The 13,423-nt window shown below is 49.8% G+C and overlaps 1 protein-coding gene across 1 annotated transcript in view; it reads left to right on the top strand.

The window, feature by feature from the left end:
• Positions 1 to 13,423, top strand: part of Cdh23 (cadherin related 23) — a 426,621-nt gene that overhangs the window by 383,589 nt on the left and 29,609 nt on the right. The window contains exons 38-43 of the mRNA XM_029565149.1: positions 657 to 878; positions 1,206 to 1,325; positions 2,100 to 2,280; positions 8,695 to 8,828; positions 9,819 to 10,028; positions 11,068 to 11,175. Coding sequence (XP_029421009.1) covers positions 657 to 878; positions 1,206 to 1,325; positions 2,100 to 2,280; positions 8,695 to 8,828; positions 9,819 to 10,028; positions 11,068 to 11,175 — 975 coding nt within the window. The remainder of the gene's footprint in view (positions 1 to 656; positions 879 to 1,205; positions 1,326 to 2,099; positions 2,281 to 8,694; positions 8,829 to 9,818; positions 10,029 to 11,067; positions 11,176 to 13,423) is intronic.

Raw genomic sequence — 13,423 nt, 5'->3', positions numbered from 1 at the left:
TTCTTGAGTGCTGATTATTGAGCTCTGATTGGCTGAGAATTATTGATAGCCTGATGGTCCAAGTATCAGCTAAAACTGACCAATCACAGGGCTTCAGGTAAGTCCCTGAAGCAGGCATCTCTCTGAGTTGGGGAGGGTACTGGAGTTCATCATGTGCCTGTTTTTTTTGGTGGGGCAGGGGGTGTTTTTTGTTTGAGACAGGGTGTAACCCTGATTGATCTTTCAGTCTCCTATAGACTAGGTAGGCCTTGAACTTCTAGCAGTTCTCCTGCCTCTGCCTCCAAAGTGCTGGAATTACAAGTACGTACCACCACACCCAGCTCCATATGCCAATTGTAATTACTAGGTCAGTGTGCTGACAAAGATCTCAGGCTTGCATCTAGCCTCAGTAGTGTTGTGATTGATTAGTTATGTCTACCATGAGCATAAAACATAGCAATGGGGATATAAGTGCCATCCTGACCCTAAACAGTTGCCTGGCTTGGTCTTGACAAAGCCTCTTCACTTTCTTCTGTTAGCCTGTGACTTCCCTCTGTCTCCTGTCTTTCCCTCTCTGGGTTGGATCACACTGATCAGCCTAGAAAAAACAGCCATCTGGATCCACATCGATCCATCTGCCCCTCTGACCAAGGTGCCCGGCCATCTCTTCCCTCCAGGCGACCACCCATGTGTATGTGACCATCGTGGATGAGAATGATAATGCTCCGGTGTTCCAGCAGCCACATTATGAGGTGGTGCTGGATGAAGGCCCAGACACAGTCAATGCCAGCCTCATCACCATCCAAGCACTGGACCTAGATGAGGGGCCCAACGGCACCGTCTCCTATGCCATTGTGGCAGGCAACATCATCAACACCTTCCGGATCAACAGGCACACGGTCAGTATCTGAGAACAGGGTATAGTAGGGGGACAAACCCTCTCCAGGGCTTGGTGGGGAACTTGGTAACATCATGGGCACAAGGAGCAAAGATGGAAGTTGGGAGGAAACTATGGGTTACCCAGTGATGGGGAGTGAAAATCTTGATAAGGCTTCATCTGCCCTCAGCAGTGCTTTGATGGATTAGTGATATCTGCCATGGGCATAGACATAGCAGTTGTGGTTAGGATGTCAGGGTCTGTCCAGGTCTGTTCCTAGGTCCAATCACAGGGTGTCCCAAGCCCATTACCCATCATCCCCTCTCCTTTCCCTCTCTGTTTCCCTCAGGGCGTCATCTCTGCTGTCAAAGACCTGGACTATGAGATCAGTCATGGCCACTATACCCTCATCGTCACTGCCGCAGACCAGTGCCCTATCTTGTCCCACCGCCTCACCTCTACTACCACGGTGCGTAGGTGGGACACAGCCCCAGTGTGGAGGTGGGAAAGGGCAGGGAAGTTCCAGGAGGCTCCAAAGGGGATGAGGAGGCAAAGATTGTCTCGAGGAAACAGGCCAACTCAAGGGCTCTCATCCATCTCAGCAGCTCACCCAGACTTTCTGAAGCAGTCACTGAACTTCTCTGTGAAAACACCTGTCTTCTTTCCCTTCATGGGAAACGGATGCCTTCTAGTCAAACTAACAGTGGTTCCCATTCTTGCTCTGTCACTCCCTGGCTGTGTGACCCTGAGCAAGTCACTGAACCTCCCTGAGCTTCCTTGTCTATGAAAGAGGGAAAATGGAAGCTGTTTCAGGGAATGGGAGGAGGAGCACATGGGACCATGTGAGATGAACAGAGTGCAGGGATGAATAGACCATAAGAGTATCATTAATCTGTTATACTTTTGAAGACACACAGGAAATAGAAGCAGGAGGATTGCAAGTTCAAGGCCAGTCTGAGCTACATAGAAAAAACACTATGTCAAAAAAGGCTAGGGTGTGGTTCAGTGGTAGAATACTTACCTACCATGTGCAAGGCCATAGGTTCAATCCCCAGCACCACAAAAAAAGGGAAACTTAGAGCTCACCTACATGCACAACTTAAAGTACCCTCTTGCCCCATGACACTACACAATTCTTGCCTCAGCCCATGGAGCACCGGCACCAGACCAGGTTTACAGGTGCAGTTGCTGATTCTCCTGCAGCAGCCGGGCCCAGCCCTGGCTAAGCTGTCTGCTGTCTCAGGTGCTCGTGAATGTGAATGACATCAACGACAACGTGCCCACCTTCCCTCGGGACTATGAAGGACCATTTGATGTCACCGAGGGCCAGCCGGGGCCCAGAGTGTGGACCTTCCTGGCCCACGACCGGGACTCGGGCCCCAACGGACAGGTGGAATACAGCATCGTGGGTGGAGACCCATTGGGTGAGTGGGGCCTACACTGGGCGGTGTGATGGGTATGACCCAGGGGCCTTTCTACCTGCTCAGGAGTGGGATGAGGGAGGTCTCCACACTATGGGTGGGGCCTCAGTTACCCACCCATAAAATACTGGTGGGAATCATTTCCCACCCTTTCCACACAGTGATAGAGACTGTCCTGGCATCTGGGGGATTACAGACCATCTGGGGAAGGAAATGTCTCCAGGAAGACAAACATCCTCACTACATGTACCCCATGACCCTAGGACTCCAGGCACACATTCAGGGAGCACTGGGATTCCTCTGAACACCTTAGCATCACCCACCAAAAATCTGCACAGCTGTCATGGCAGCTGTCCTGGGTTAGAGGACAGAGGCTGGGAAGCCACCTTCTCAAAACACTCTCATTAGAGCAGGAATCCCAGCCCCAAGGCTGAGGGAATCAAGAGTATCTGTGGGAAAAGGGGCCTTCCAAAGACAGTAATAGGGAGTGGTAGGTCTGTGGCTGCTGCTAGTCATCCACATGGTTCCAAGAGTGCTAGGTCATCCTATTTTTTGGTTTATTTTATCTGTATGAGTGTTTTGCCTGCGTGTATGTAAGTGCTTCACATGTATGCAATGCCCGAGGAGGCCAGAAGAGGACATCGAAGCCCCTGGATTGGGAGTTACAGATGGTTGTTAGCCACCATGTAAGTGCTAGGAACCAAATCTAGGTCCTCTGCAAGAGCAGACAGTGTTCTTTACCACTGAGCCATCTATCCAGCCCTACCTTCCAGTTCTTTGGTTTTGTTTTTGTTTTGGGTTTTTTTTTTTGTTTGTTTCTTTGTTTGTTTGTTTTTTGTTTGTTTTTTTGAGACAGGGTGCCCCAGCTGGCCTGGAACTCACTATGTAGATTAGGCTGGCCTTGAACTCACAGAGATCTACCTGCCTCTGCCTCCCAAGTGCTGGGATTAAAGGTGTGTACCACCACGCCCAGCTCTGCCTTCCAATTCTTAAAAAGAAACCCAGACACTAAATCTAACTGATCGATCCATGACTATTGAAGAGTGCCTACTATGTGCTGGCCATGTGCCAGGTGTGAAGGGACACACACACACAAAAATGAGTCAGGTGGATAGCTGGGAGACAGTAACCCCTACAGAGAAAGCAGCAAGTACAAAGGTCCTGAGGTCAGAGCATGCCTGGTAGGCTCAAGGAACTGCAAAAAGCCAGTGTCTGACATTAACATGAGCAAGATGAGAAGAGATGCTGTCTGACTTTGAAGACCATTAAGAGTACTTAGTGCTTACTGAGTGACGTGGACTCCATGGGGGCTTTGAGCAGGCGTGGGGTGGGACGTGACTTGACTTGGGCTCTCAGGGGACCCCTCTGGTACCTGTGCTCATAGCAGACTGTGGGATGAAGTAATGGGAGTGGCAAAGCCAGATGAGAGTCTGGTACAGCAAAGACTCTGGCTGGAGATGGGGTGGCTAGGGCCCAGGGTGGTGGTAAGGCTCTCGAATATTCCAAAGGCCACCTCCTCAGGCTACCATTCTACTGTATATGGGGTGTGCAAGGCAGTCAGGGGTGATTCTGAGCATTGGGGAAGGCTGGTCTTGCTGGGCCAGGGGTGGAGGGAAAGGGGCTGTGGTATGAGATGCTGGTGGGCATGTTTGTAGACCCCCCAGTGCAAGAGAGGTGGGGCTTGAGCCAGGCAAGAGTGAGTTGTCAGCGTGGGGGAGACTGCAAGGCATGAGCTCTATGGGGCTGGGTGTGTGACTTTGTTGGTACGGTGCTTGTCTAGTATGCACAAGGCTACAACCACATAAACCATGTATGGTGGGTCAGCCTCAACTACATAAGAAGTTTGATACTTGAGACCGCCTCTCAAAACAACATAAACAAATGCACACAGAACAAGCAAGCAATACAAGGGCCTAGGCAGAAACAGAACCTGGGCTGACCAGCAGTTAGGGCCCTGAAAGGAAAAACAGCCTGCTTCTGGAGAGCCAGGTTGGAGCCCTCCTGTTCAGAGTAGCAGCAGCTGACTGTCCTGACAGTTTTTCATGGTCTGAACTCTCCTCTCTAGATACTGCCTTCTTCTTCCAAACCAGCATCTCCTGCCCCTGGCTTCTCTTTCTCTCCCATAGGCAGAAGTTTCTTATTACATGAGGTCTCTAGTCCTAGGCTGGAGGATGCCAGTGCCTGGCTAAGAAGCAGGTGCTGAAGAGTTGGGGGGAGGGGTAGCAGCTAAGCCCCCCCCACACACCAAGAAAGGGGCCTGCTTCACATATCCAGCCCAGGGTCTAGGACCCACACCTGTGCCCAGCACAACAGAGACCACTCCATGCCCCAGGCTTTTGAAGGAAAGAGTCCTCCTAGGTTAAATCCACATACTATGGGGATCAGCCTTAAGAATCTGGAGCCCCTGTTGGGCATAGTGGTGCATATTTTTAGTAATCCAGAGGCAAAGGCAAGCCAAGCCAGTCTCTCTGAGTTCAAGACCAGCCTGGCCTACATAGAGAGTTCCAGGACAGCCAGGGCTACATAGTGAGACCCTGGGGTGGGGCCTAAGGAGGTATCCTAGAGAAAGGAAGACAGGCCTGGGAGACCCCTGAGGCTGGCCCTGGTCAGAGAAGGAGAGCAAATACTCAGAGCCCAAAGATAGCTTTGGGAGTATGAGCACTGCCCCGACTCAGAAGCAGCACAGAAAGGCCCAGAGAGGCAAGGATTACCTAATAAGACACTAGGGCCTGTGGGACTGGGGCCTGTTTTCACTCATTAGATGAAGGGACATGCCCAGGCCACTTCCCAACACACAGCCTGAGCCTGCTCCTGTACCTGGTCCTAGCTGCCTTCCCTATCTCTAGCCAGCGTGATTGTGCTAGACTCCCACCTGACTTCCCTGCTCCCATCTCTTCACCCCACAATGCTCTGAGCACAGGAACCCCAGTGGACTCCTTAAAACCTTAGTAATGTCTCTCCCCTCCTCAGTGCCCCTTTCATGTCCACCTCACTCAGTAAATGCCAAGTCCCCTTAAAGCCCTCGAAGCTGGACAAACTTCTCTTCATTCTGTCGCTCAAGTTTGCACCAGAGACAGGGTCTTTCTGTAACTCTTTGAGCCTACCAGCCATACTCTGACCTCAGGACCGTCACACTGGCAAGCTCCAGCAAGCCATGTAGACAGAGAATAGCCAGGGAAACAGGCCACACAAGCTTAGGCGTCTCCCACCCACCCTGACTCACCAGGACCTTCAACTGCCCCTTCTGGTCATCCTGGGACCCCTTCTCACTGTTGCTAAAATTTCTTCTGGGGGTCCACCCCTCCTCCCTTAGTCCCAACAACAATCTGAGGTACAATTCCACCCAAGTGCACTCTGGGAAACCAATGCATTTATTGGGCTTACTTACAGAGTGAGGGGTTACTCACAGGAGTGTGGGTGTGCCCTCCCCTCTAAGGCAGGGCACTGAAGAGTGTTCATCCAAGCGTGAATGTTGGTTCCCCATAGCTGTATAAATGGAGCCCCTCTCCATTAGTCTTCCCTGGCCTAGATTCTCTAGCCATCCCCCGAGGTCTTGTGCAGTTAGGGCCCAGTTGCCCACTATGGGTTGGGAGGAGTGTCCTCTCTACCCTTCCTTCTGTGTGGGGATATCTACAGTCAACAAGCCCAACTGTGATGACTTTTTACAAGCAGACACAGCTGAGCTCAGGAAGATGCCCTCTGTCTGGCCTGGAGGGCAGCTCTGTACAACACCCACCTCCTCATCCTCCCCACAAGCTTCCAGTCCCCGAGACGGCCCTGGGCTCCCTTTCAGAATTCCCTTCCTATATCAAGAGCTGCTGTGGGTCAGGCTTTGTTTATTACTAGCCTATCCTGAGACTATGTCTACCTGTCAGCTCATTTTCAAGATGCAACAATCAAGGCAAGACTTGGTTTAAAATCAGGCTGTAGCCTAGATACAACTGGAATGGAAGGCTGTGGCCTCTTGTCCCCAGGTGTGTGGTGGAGTTCTGCTGTTACTGAGGAGGCTGCTTGTTATGCCTAACCAGGATTGAGCTCTCACCCCAGGCCTGCTTCCCCGAGCTTTCCAGGGTGTTGGGGGTCTTCCCTGACTTTGCGGATGGAGAGGGCATTCATCTACCAGCACAGGGCAGGGTGTCAACAGGGCTGGGAAACCCCTAGGAAGGGAATCCCCATGCTCTGGAGACCTTGGAGCCTCCACCAGAAATCCTGTTCCTGCAGCCTCCTTGTCCCAGGCAGGGAGGAGCCTGGGGAGCCAAAGGGAGCCTGGGAGCGGAAGAACTGGTGGGATATCCCAGCTGCAGATGGGCACTGGGGCTGTTGTGGCAGAAGCTGTGGTATGGAATGGTGCCCTGGATGAAAGACAGAAAAGCCACTGGGTTGCTTGGGCCTGATGCCATGCCCCTGTGCTGTGTGTCTCAGGAAGTCAGTGTCCCGCTCTGGGCCTGACACCCAACTAGATGAGGAAGAGAAACCAGATGTGGTGGCTCATACTTATATTCTATCACTTGAGAGGTTAGGGCAGGATGATCACCTCAAGTTCCCAGCCAGCCTGGGCTACAGAGTGAGACCCTGTCTCAAGAGAAAGGGAAAAGGGTGACTTTATCCCCAACTCAGTTCCTGAAGGGTTGTGCAGCAGTGAGGTAACCCCCCTCTTCCTCATGCTCTTATGGATTGCCCAGCACCTTTTCCACCGAGGCTTGCTCACGTGATCCTCCATCTTCTTTCACCACTCACATCCCTATACTCACCCCTCCTTCCCACACCTTCTGCCCCATCAACTCTGAGGTGTGTTGTCAAAAAAGCCCCCGAGTTCCATTGGACTCAAAGCTCGGTTCTACCATTAACATGCTGTGGAAGTAGAGACAGATAGCTGCCCTCCTGTGGGTCCTAAGGGTTTCCTAAGAACATGACCAACAGGGCAGGTCAGAATGTGAAAGTCTGAGGTTCTGACTTTAGACACTGACACTTTGCCTCTCAGCCAGGCCTAGAGGTCTGAGCCAGGAAGCCTTAGGGAAGGAAATTAGGGTTATAGCAGGCCTGGGAGGTCCCACCCTTGTTCCTGTTCCAGCCGGGCTCCAGAGACTGAACAGGGCCCCTCATCCCGCCAAGGGGCTGCCTAGAGCGCATGGTGACGGCAACCCTTTATGGCAGACGTGGTCCTAATGTGCTGTCTAGTCTCCCTGTTTAGAAGTGGGAGGCTAGGGAGACCTTAGAGACAGAGCAGACTGAGATCTCTGCCTAGTGCACCATCAGAAAAAGAACTGAGAACTGAGACAAAGGAATTGGGAAGAATTTAAGATTTTTATGTACGTGTATGAGTGTTTCACCTACATGTATGTATGTGTACCATGTGCATGCCTGGTGCCCACGGAGGCCAAAAGAGGGTATTTGACCCACTGGAACTGAAATTTACAGATGATTGTGAACTGCCTGTGGGTGCTGGGTACCAAACCTGGGCCCTTTGCAAGAGCAGCCAGTGATTTAACCTCTGAACCATCTCCCCAGCACCAAGAGAGGAAGTTTTGTTACGGGGAAGTATAGGCTTCTGGAGAGAGGGGTCCCCTCTCTGGGGAGTTTGTATCATTTCTGTGTTCGGATTGGGGAAAAGACAGAGAATCCCAGGAATGGGCCAGGATTTTTCTAGAATATAATTTATTCCCTTTTGTTTGACCTTATATGAGGCTTTCCAGTGGCACATGACATCTGATGCATGATGAGAACAGCTAGTTCCACAAGGCTGATGATGTCATCAGCACAAAGCAAAGGGCAGTTCACAGTCCTCTCCTTTGGTCACAGTGGTGGCAGCCCACTTGGGGGCGTCTTGTGTCTTCACACAGTGGAATGCTATCTGACTGTCACATGGCCCTGCGGGTTGCCTCAGCCTCCAGATGCCATGTAGTTTGCTTCCTCTACCAATCTAGCCCACCTCAAGATCATGCTTTCCAAAGGGCATGATAGCTTTGTTAATAAGTTTCTGAACACCAGTGGTCAAGATGTTTATTGTGTAGGAACACACAATAAACAGCCACAAGCCAGATGTGATAGCACACACCTGGAATCCCAGCTCTTGGGATGTGGAGATAGAGGGGTTAGGAGTTCAAGATCAGCCAGGGCCATATGAAACTGTCTCACAAGGAAAAAAACCACAAACAAAGAACTCCCACCCCACCCCCTTTTGCAACACAGCAGTTACACTTGGGGTGGTCTCTGGCTCCCTCAAGGCCTAGAGGGGAGGGAATTATATATACATGGGGAGGTCAGGACTGCTCTCCCACCGTGCCCATGAGGGGCTGAGGCTGAGCATGGCACTTGCTTCCTTGGCTCTTAGCCCTCCTGAAGACTGGCTGGAGGAAGGGAAGGCTGGGCTCCCTCAGCCATTGCCAACTAACTCCAGCCCCTCCTGGTGGCTCCCAGGAGAGTTTGTGATCTCTCCTGTAGAGGGTGTGCTGCGAGTCCGAAAGGACATAGAGCTGGACCGGGAAACCATCGCCTTCTACAATCTGACCATCTGTGCTCGGGACAGGGGGTTGCCCCCACTCAGCTCCACGGTGAGTCCAGCCCAGTTCCATGGCATACCTTGATACTCCCTGAAGACTCTGGCAAGCACTGTCACCTTTAGCCCAGAGAGACTATAGGTGTCTTTCAGGCTCATCCCTGGGGGCTCTAGCTTTCCAGGGTACTTCCTGCATGTTGCAGGGTGGAGTTCGCACACAATCACCAACACCATTTCAGTAGAAAGTAGCAAGGTAATATTTTATTATGACCAGTGGCCTTTCTATCTCGGGAATAGAAGCAGCCCCCGAATATTAATGATTTAGGGTTTTTTATAGGATTACAGAAAGCATAGTTTAAACAGAACATCTGTGAGCCAATCAGGTTTGTACAACACAGCAGAATTTGAATTATCAATCAACAGTCTGTTACTGTGTGGGCAAGCGAGGCAAGTGTACAACTCGGCAATTTTAAAATTAGTCAACTACCTAGCCATAACAAGCATTGTAACAGAAGTCAAAATCAGCAGTTACCAGATGGTCACTGAATAGCAGGGTGGTCTCATACTACATGTCAAGGTGACCTGAAATTGCAGAGCAAGGAAGTTAGCTGGATGCAGGATGTCCCAGATCAACATATTTCTCAGTTTTATGGTTAGGCCATTTTCTTGGGACTCAAGGTTTCCCCCCTTCTGGGTATTTTTCATAAATGGAACAGAAGTCACTGTTGAAATAGCTGCTATGGGAAAAATGGAGTAACTTGGGTCACTGCACAGCACCCTCACAAGAGGTTGTCTCCTGGAGGCCTCTGCTCCTGGCCCAGGACTGTCACTTGGCTCCCCCTCCTCCTCTCCCCCTCCCCCCTCCCTTTACCTCCTTCATTCCCCTCCTCTTCCTCTTCATCCTCACCGGTTTGATCTTTTCTTAATCTTCCTCTTTTCAAACTTCCCTCTCTTGATATCTTTGCTGTCTTCTGTCCCCTCCTCCTCTTCCTCCTCCATGGTCACATCCACCCCTGGTTTCCCCCACCCCCTTCCCTGGCCCCAGATGCTTGTGGGGATCCGAGTGCTGGACATCAACGACAATGATCCTGTGCTGTTGAACCTACCCATGAATATCACCATCAATGAGAACAGCCCTGTCTCCAGCTTCGTTGCCCACATCCTGGCTAATGATGCTGATAGTGGCTGCAACGCACTTCTTACCTTCAACATCACAGCAGGCAACAGAGAGCGGGCCTTCTTCATCAACGCCACGGTAGGCTGAGACCTGCCTGGGGCCCCCAAATTCTCCCTAAAAAAATAAATGCTCAATGGGGAACCCCAGATTTCAGGCTAGGACAGAGGCTCTCTCATCCCAGAGAAGGAACTGGGCCCAGAGCCTGGGCGGCAGCAGTTCAAACAATTTCTAAGGAAGCCCATGAGTGATGACATACACCTGAATCCCAGGCCTTTGGGAGGCTGAGACAGGAGGATTACTGAATTCAAGGCCAACCTGGAACTCAGAGTAAAAGAACCTGTCTCAAAAAATAAACTGACTGTGGTGATGACACATCTGTAATCCTAGCACTTGGAAGGTGGAGGCAGGAGGATCAGGAATTCAAGGTCATCCTCAGCTATATAGTGAGTTTGAGGCCAGCCTATGCTATAAGAGACCCTGTCTAAAATAAACTAAAATAAAACAGAAAGTTCTAGGAATTCCAGCCAGCAATGCGTTCCAGTGGTGTTAATTAAACAGAACAGAGGCAGAAGCAGCTTTATTGGCCACAGCTTTATCAATTGGCCAGTTATTTGTTTATAACTGAGTTAATTGACACTGGGGTCTCCTGCATCAACCACACAGTTTCCCTGATTCGATGCTATTGACTTGGGCTGTGGTGCATGGTGCAGAAGCCCAGTTCTAACCAGTAGTCTCTCAGTTTTCTTGAACAGCCATTTCTGGTGCCCATCAGCCTCCCTCCTCCAACCCCACCCAAGGCTTGTCCTGGGCACAGACAGAGCCTAAGCCTCTGGGGTGGCTTGAGCCATACTGAGGTGCACCCGAAGTCCTCATTTGGCCTCTTGGAGTGTTTGCAGACTGCTGGCACTCAGGGTTCTCCAACATCCCTTCTTTTGAGGTTAACCAGATCTGGGCATCGCTGGGTTACCCTCACCCTGGCAAGATCCTGGTGCCCACATTTGGCCCTCATCTCTCAGACACTTTGGGGAGGGAACTCCAACCACCCTGAAACTGTGGGCAGAGCACTGGCATCTGTGGGGAAAGGTGCGACTCAGCTCACCAGCTCGGCACATCCCAGACAGGGATCGTCACCGTGAACCGGCCCCTGGACCGTGAGCAGATCCCAGAGTACAAGTTGACCGTGTCTGTGAAGGACAACCCAGAGAACCCACGCATAGCCAGAAGGGTGAGACGGGAGGAAGGGAGGGTGAAGGGGAGGGGGAGAGGGAGGGAGAAAGATTCTATTCCTGGGGGTGGCGAGCTCAGGACTTAGAAACACAGGCTGTAGGTTTAACAAGTACTGGGTTTGGATGGCAGCTCTACCTGTCCACAGGTGCATGGTTGGGCCAGTTTTTGTCTCTCGGCCTCCCTTTCCTCCTCTGCAAAGTTGTAGAGAGCTGAAAGAAACCACATCAGTGAAATCCTCATCACAGACCATCTAGGTCTGGTGGGCAACCAAGGATAATGACAACAGTGTGTATCATTTTGTAGGCCTCTGGGGCCTTCCTGACAAACACCTCATAGGAAGGTATCCTATCATGGTGCTGGGATTTTAAAACCCATGGCCTCTAGAAGGAGTATTATCCACCATGCAGGGTACCTCCATTCAAATTTTTTAAAACTGTATTCTTAAATATTTTAAAGAATGAATGAGGCTACAAAATATTAGGTTTCCACATGGCTTCTCCATACACCTTGGTTTTGGTTAGCCTTCCCCCACCCTCGTCTCTCTCCTGTCCTCCATCCCATCCCACATAAACCTTTTCACTCCTGGCATCCCCTCCTCTGTGCTCGTATCATGTTGTTCTATCCCCCTCCGTCAAGGCCTTTCTTTCCCTCCTCTTCTAATGGCCCCTTTCTAGCTTCCTGGCCTCTAGAGATACGCCAAGTTAAACATACTAATCTAAGAATTTAAACCTAGGATCCACATACTGGACAGAGAGCATGTGTTTGACTTTCTAGGCCTGGGCTGCCTAACTCCCATAGTATTTTCCAATTCTATCCATTTTCCTACAAATTTCATAATTTTTCTCTTAGCTGAATAAAATTCCATTGTGTAAATATGCCATTTTTATTATCCAGTCTTCAGTTGATGGACATCAAAGCCGATTCCATTTCCTGGCTATTGTGAATAGAGCAGCAATGAACCTGATGAGCAAGTATCTCCGTAGTAGGATACAGAGTCTTTGGGGTATATGCCAAGGGGTGGTGTAGCTGGGTCATATGAAAGTTCTATTTTTATCTTTTTTTTTGGAGCTGAGGACCAAACCCAGGCAGGGCCTTGTGCTTGTTAGGCAAATACTCTACCACTGAGCTAAATCCCCAACCCCCTATTTTTAGCTTTTTGAGAAATCTCCACACTGATTTCCATAGTGTCTGGACCATTTTACAGTTCCACCAACAGTGAATAGGGTTCCCATTTACCCATAGCCTCATAAGTATTTGTCGTTATTTTTTGATAACAGCTATAGAACCTCAAAATAGTTTTAATTTGTATTTCCCTGATGGCTAAGGATAATAAATATTTTCTATGACATTTATCAAACAATTGTATTTCTTCTTCTCAGAACTGTTCAATTTCATAACTCGTTTTTATTAGGTTGTTTGTTTTGTTGATGTTTAGTTATTTGAGGTCTTTATATATTATAAATACTAACCCTCTGTCAGATGTATCGCTGGCAAAGGTTTCTCCAGTTCTGTAGGCTCTTTTCTTGATTAACAGTTTCCTTTTCTGCGTGGAAGCTTTTTAATTTCATTAGATCCCATTTGTTGATTGTTAGCCTTATTTCCTGAACAAGTGGAGTCTTATTAAGAAAGTCCTTTCCGGCCAGGCGTGGTGGCACATGCCTTTAATCCCAGCACTCAGGAGGCAGAGGCAGGCAGATCTCTGTGAGTTCAAGGCCAGCCTGGTCTACATAGTGAGTTCCAGGACAGCTGGGGCTACAGGGAGACCCTGTCTCAAAAAAACCAAAAAAAAAAAAAAAAAAGAAAGAAAGAAAGTCCTTTCCTGGGGGCTAGAGACATAGCTCTGCAGTTAAGAACACTGGTTGGTCTTACAGAAGACCCAGGTTCAAATCCCAGCACCCATATGGAGCTAACAGCTATCCATAACGCCAGTTCCAGACAATCCAACAGCCTCTTCCATCCTCTGCTGGTGTTGCATGACGAGGGTGCACTTACCTACATGCAGGCAATATATGCATACACATAAAATAAAAATAACAATAAAAAAGAAAGTCCTTTCCTAAGGACTTTTGCATATTTGGAGACACAGAGTAGACTGTTTAGGCCTTATAAATATATGTGCATATATTTAAAGAGTATATTAAGTTTGGTGGGAGGAGTTGGGCACAGTGACTCACACCTTTAATTCCAGCACTCAGGAGGCAGAGGCCAGTGGATCTCTGTGAGATCAAGTCCAGCCTGGTCTATAT

This window comes from Nannospalax galili, unplaced genomic scaffold (genome assembly GCF_000622305.1).
Source record: "Nannospalax galili isolate Female #2095 unplaced genomic scaffold, S.galili_v1.0 scaffold1437, whole genome shotgun sequence".
NCBI classification, from domain to species: domain Eukaryota; kingdom Metazoa; phylum Chordata; class Mammalia; order Rodentia; family Spalacidae; genus Nannospalax; species Nannospalax galili.
Note: the sequence above shows the minus strand (reverse complement) of the source record. Positions and strands in the feature narration are given on the sequence as shown.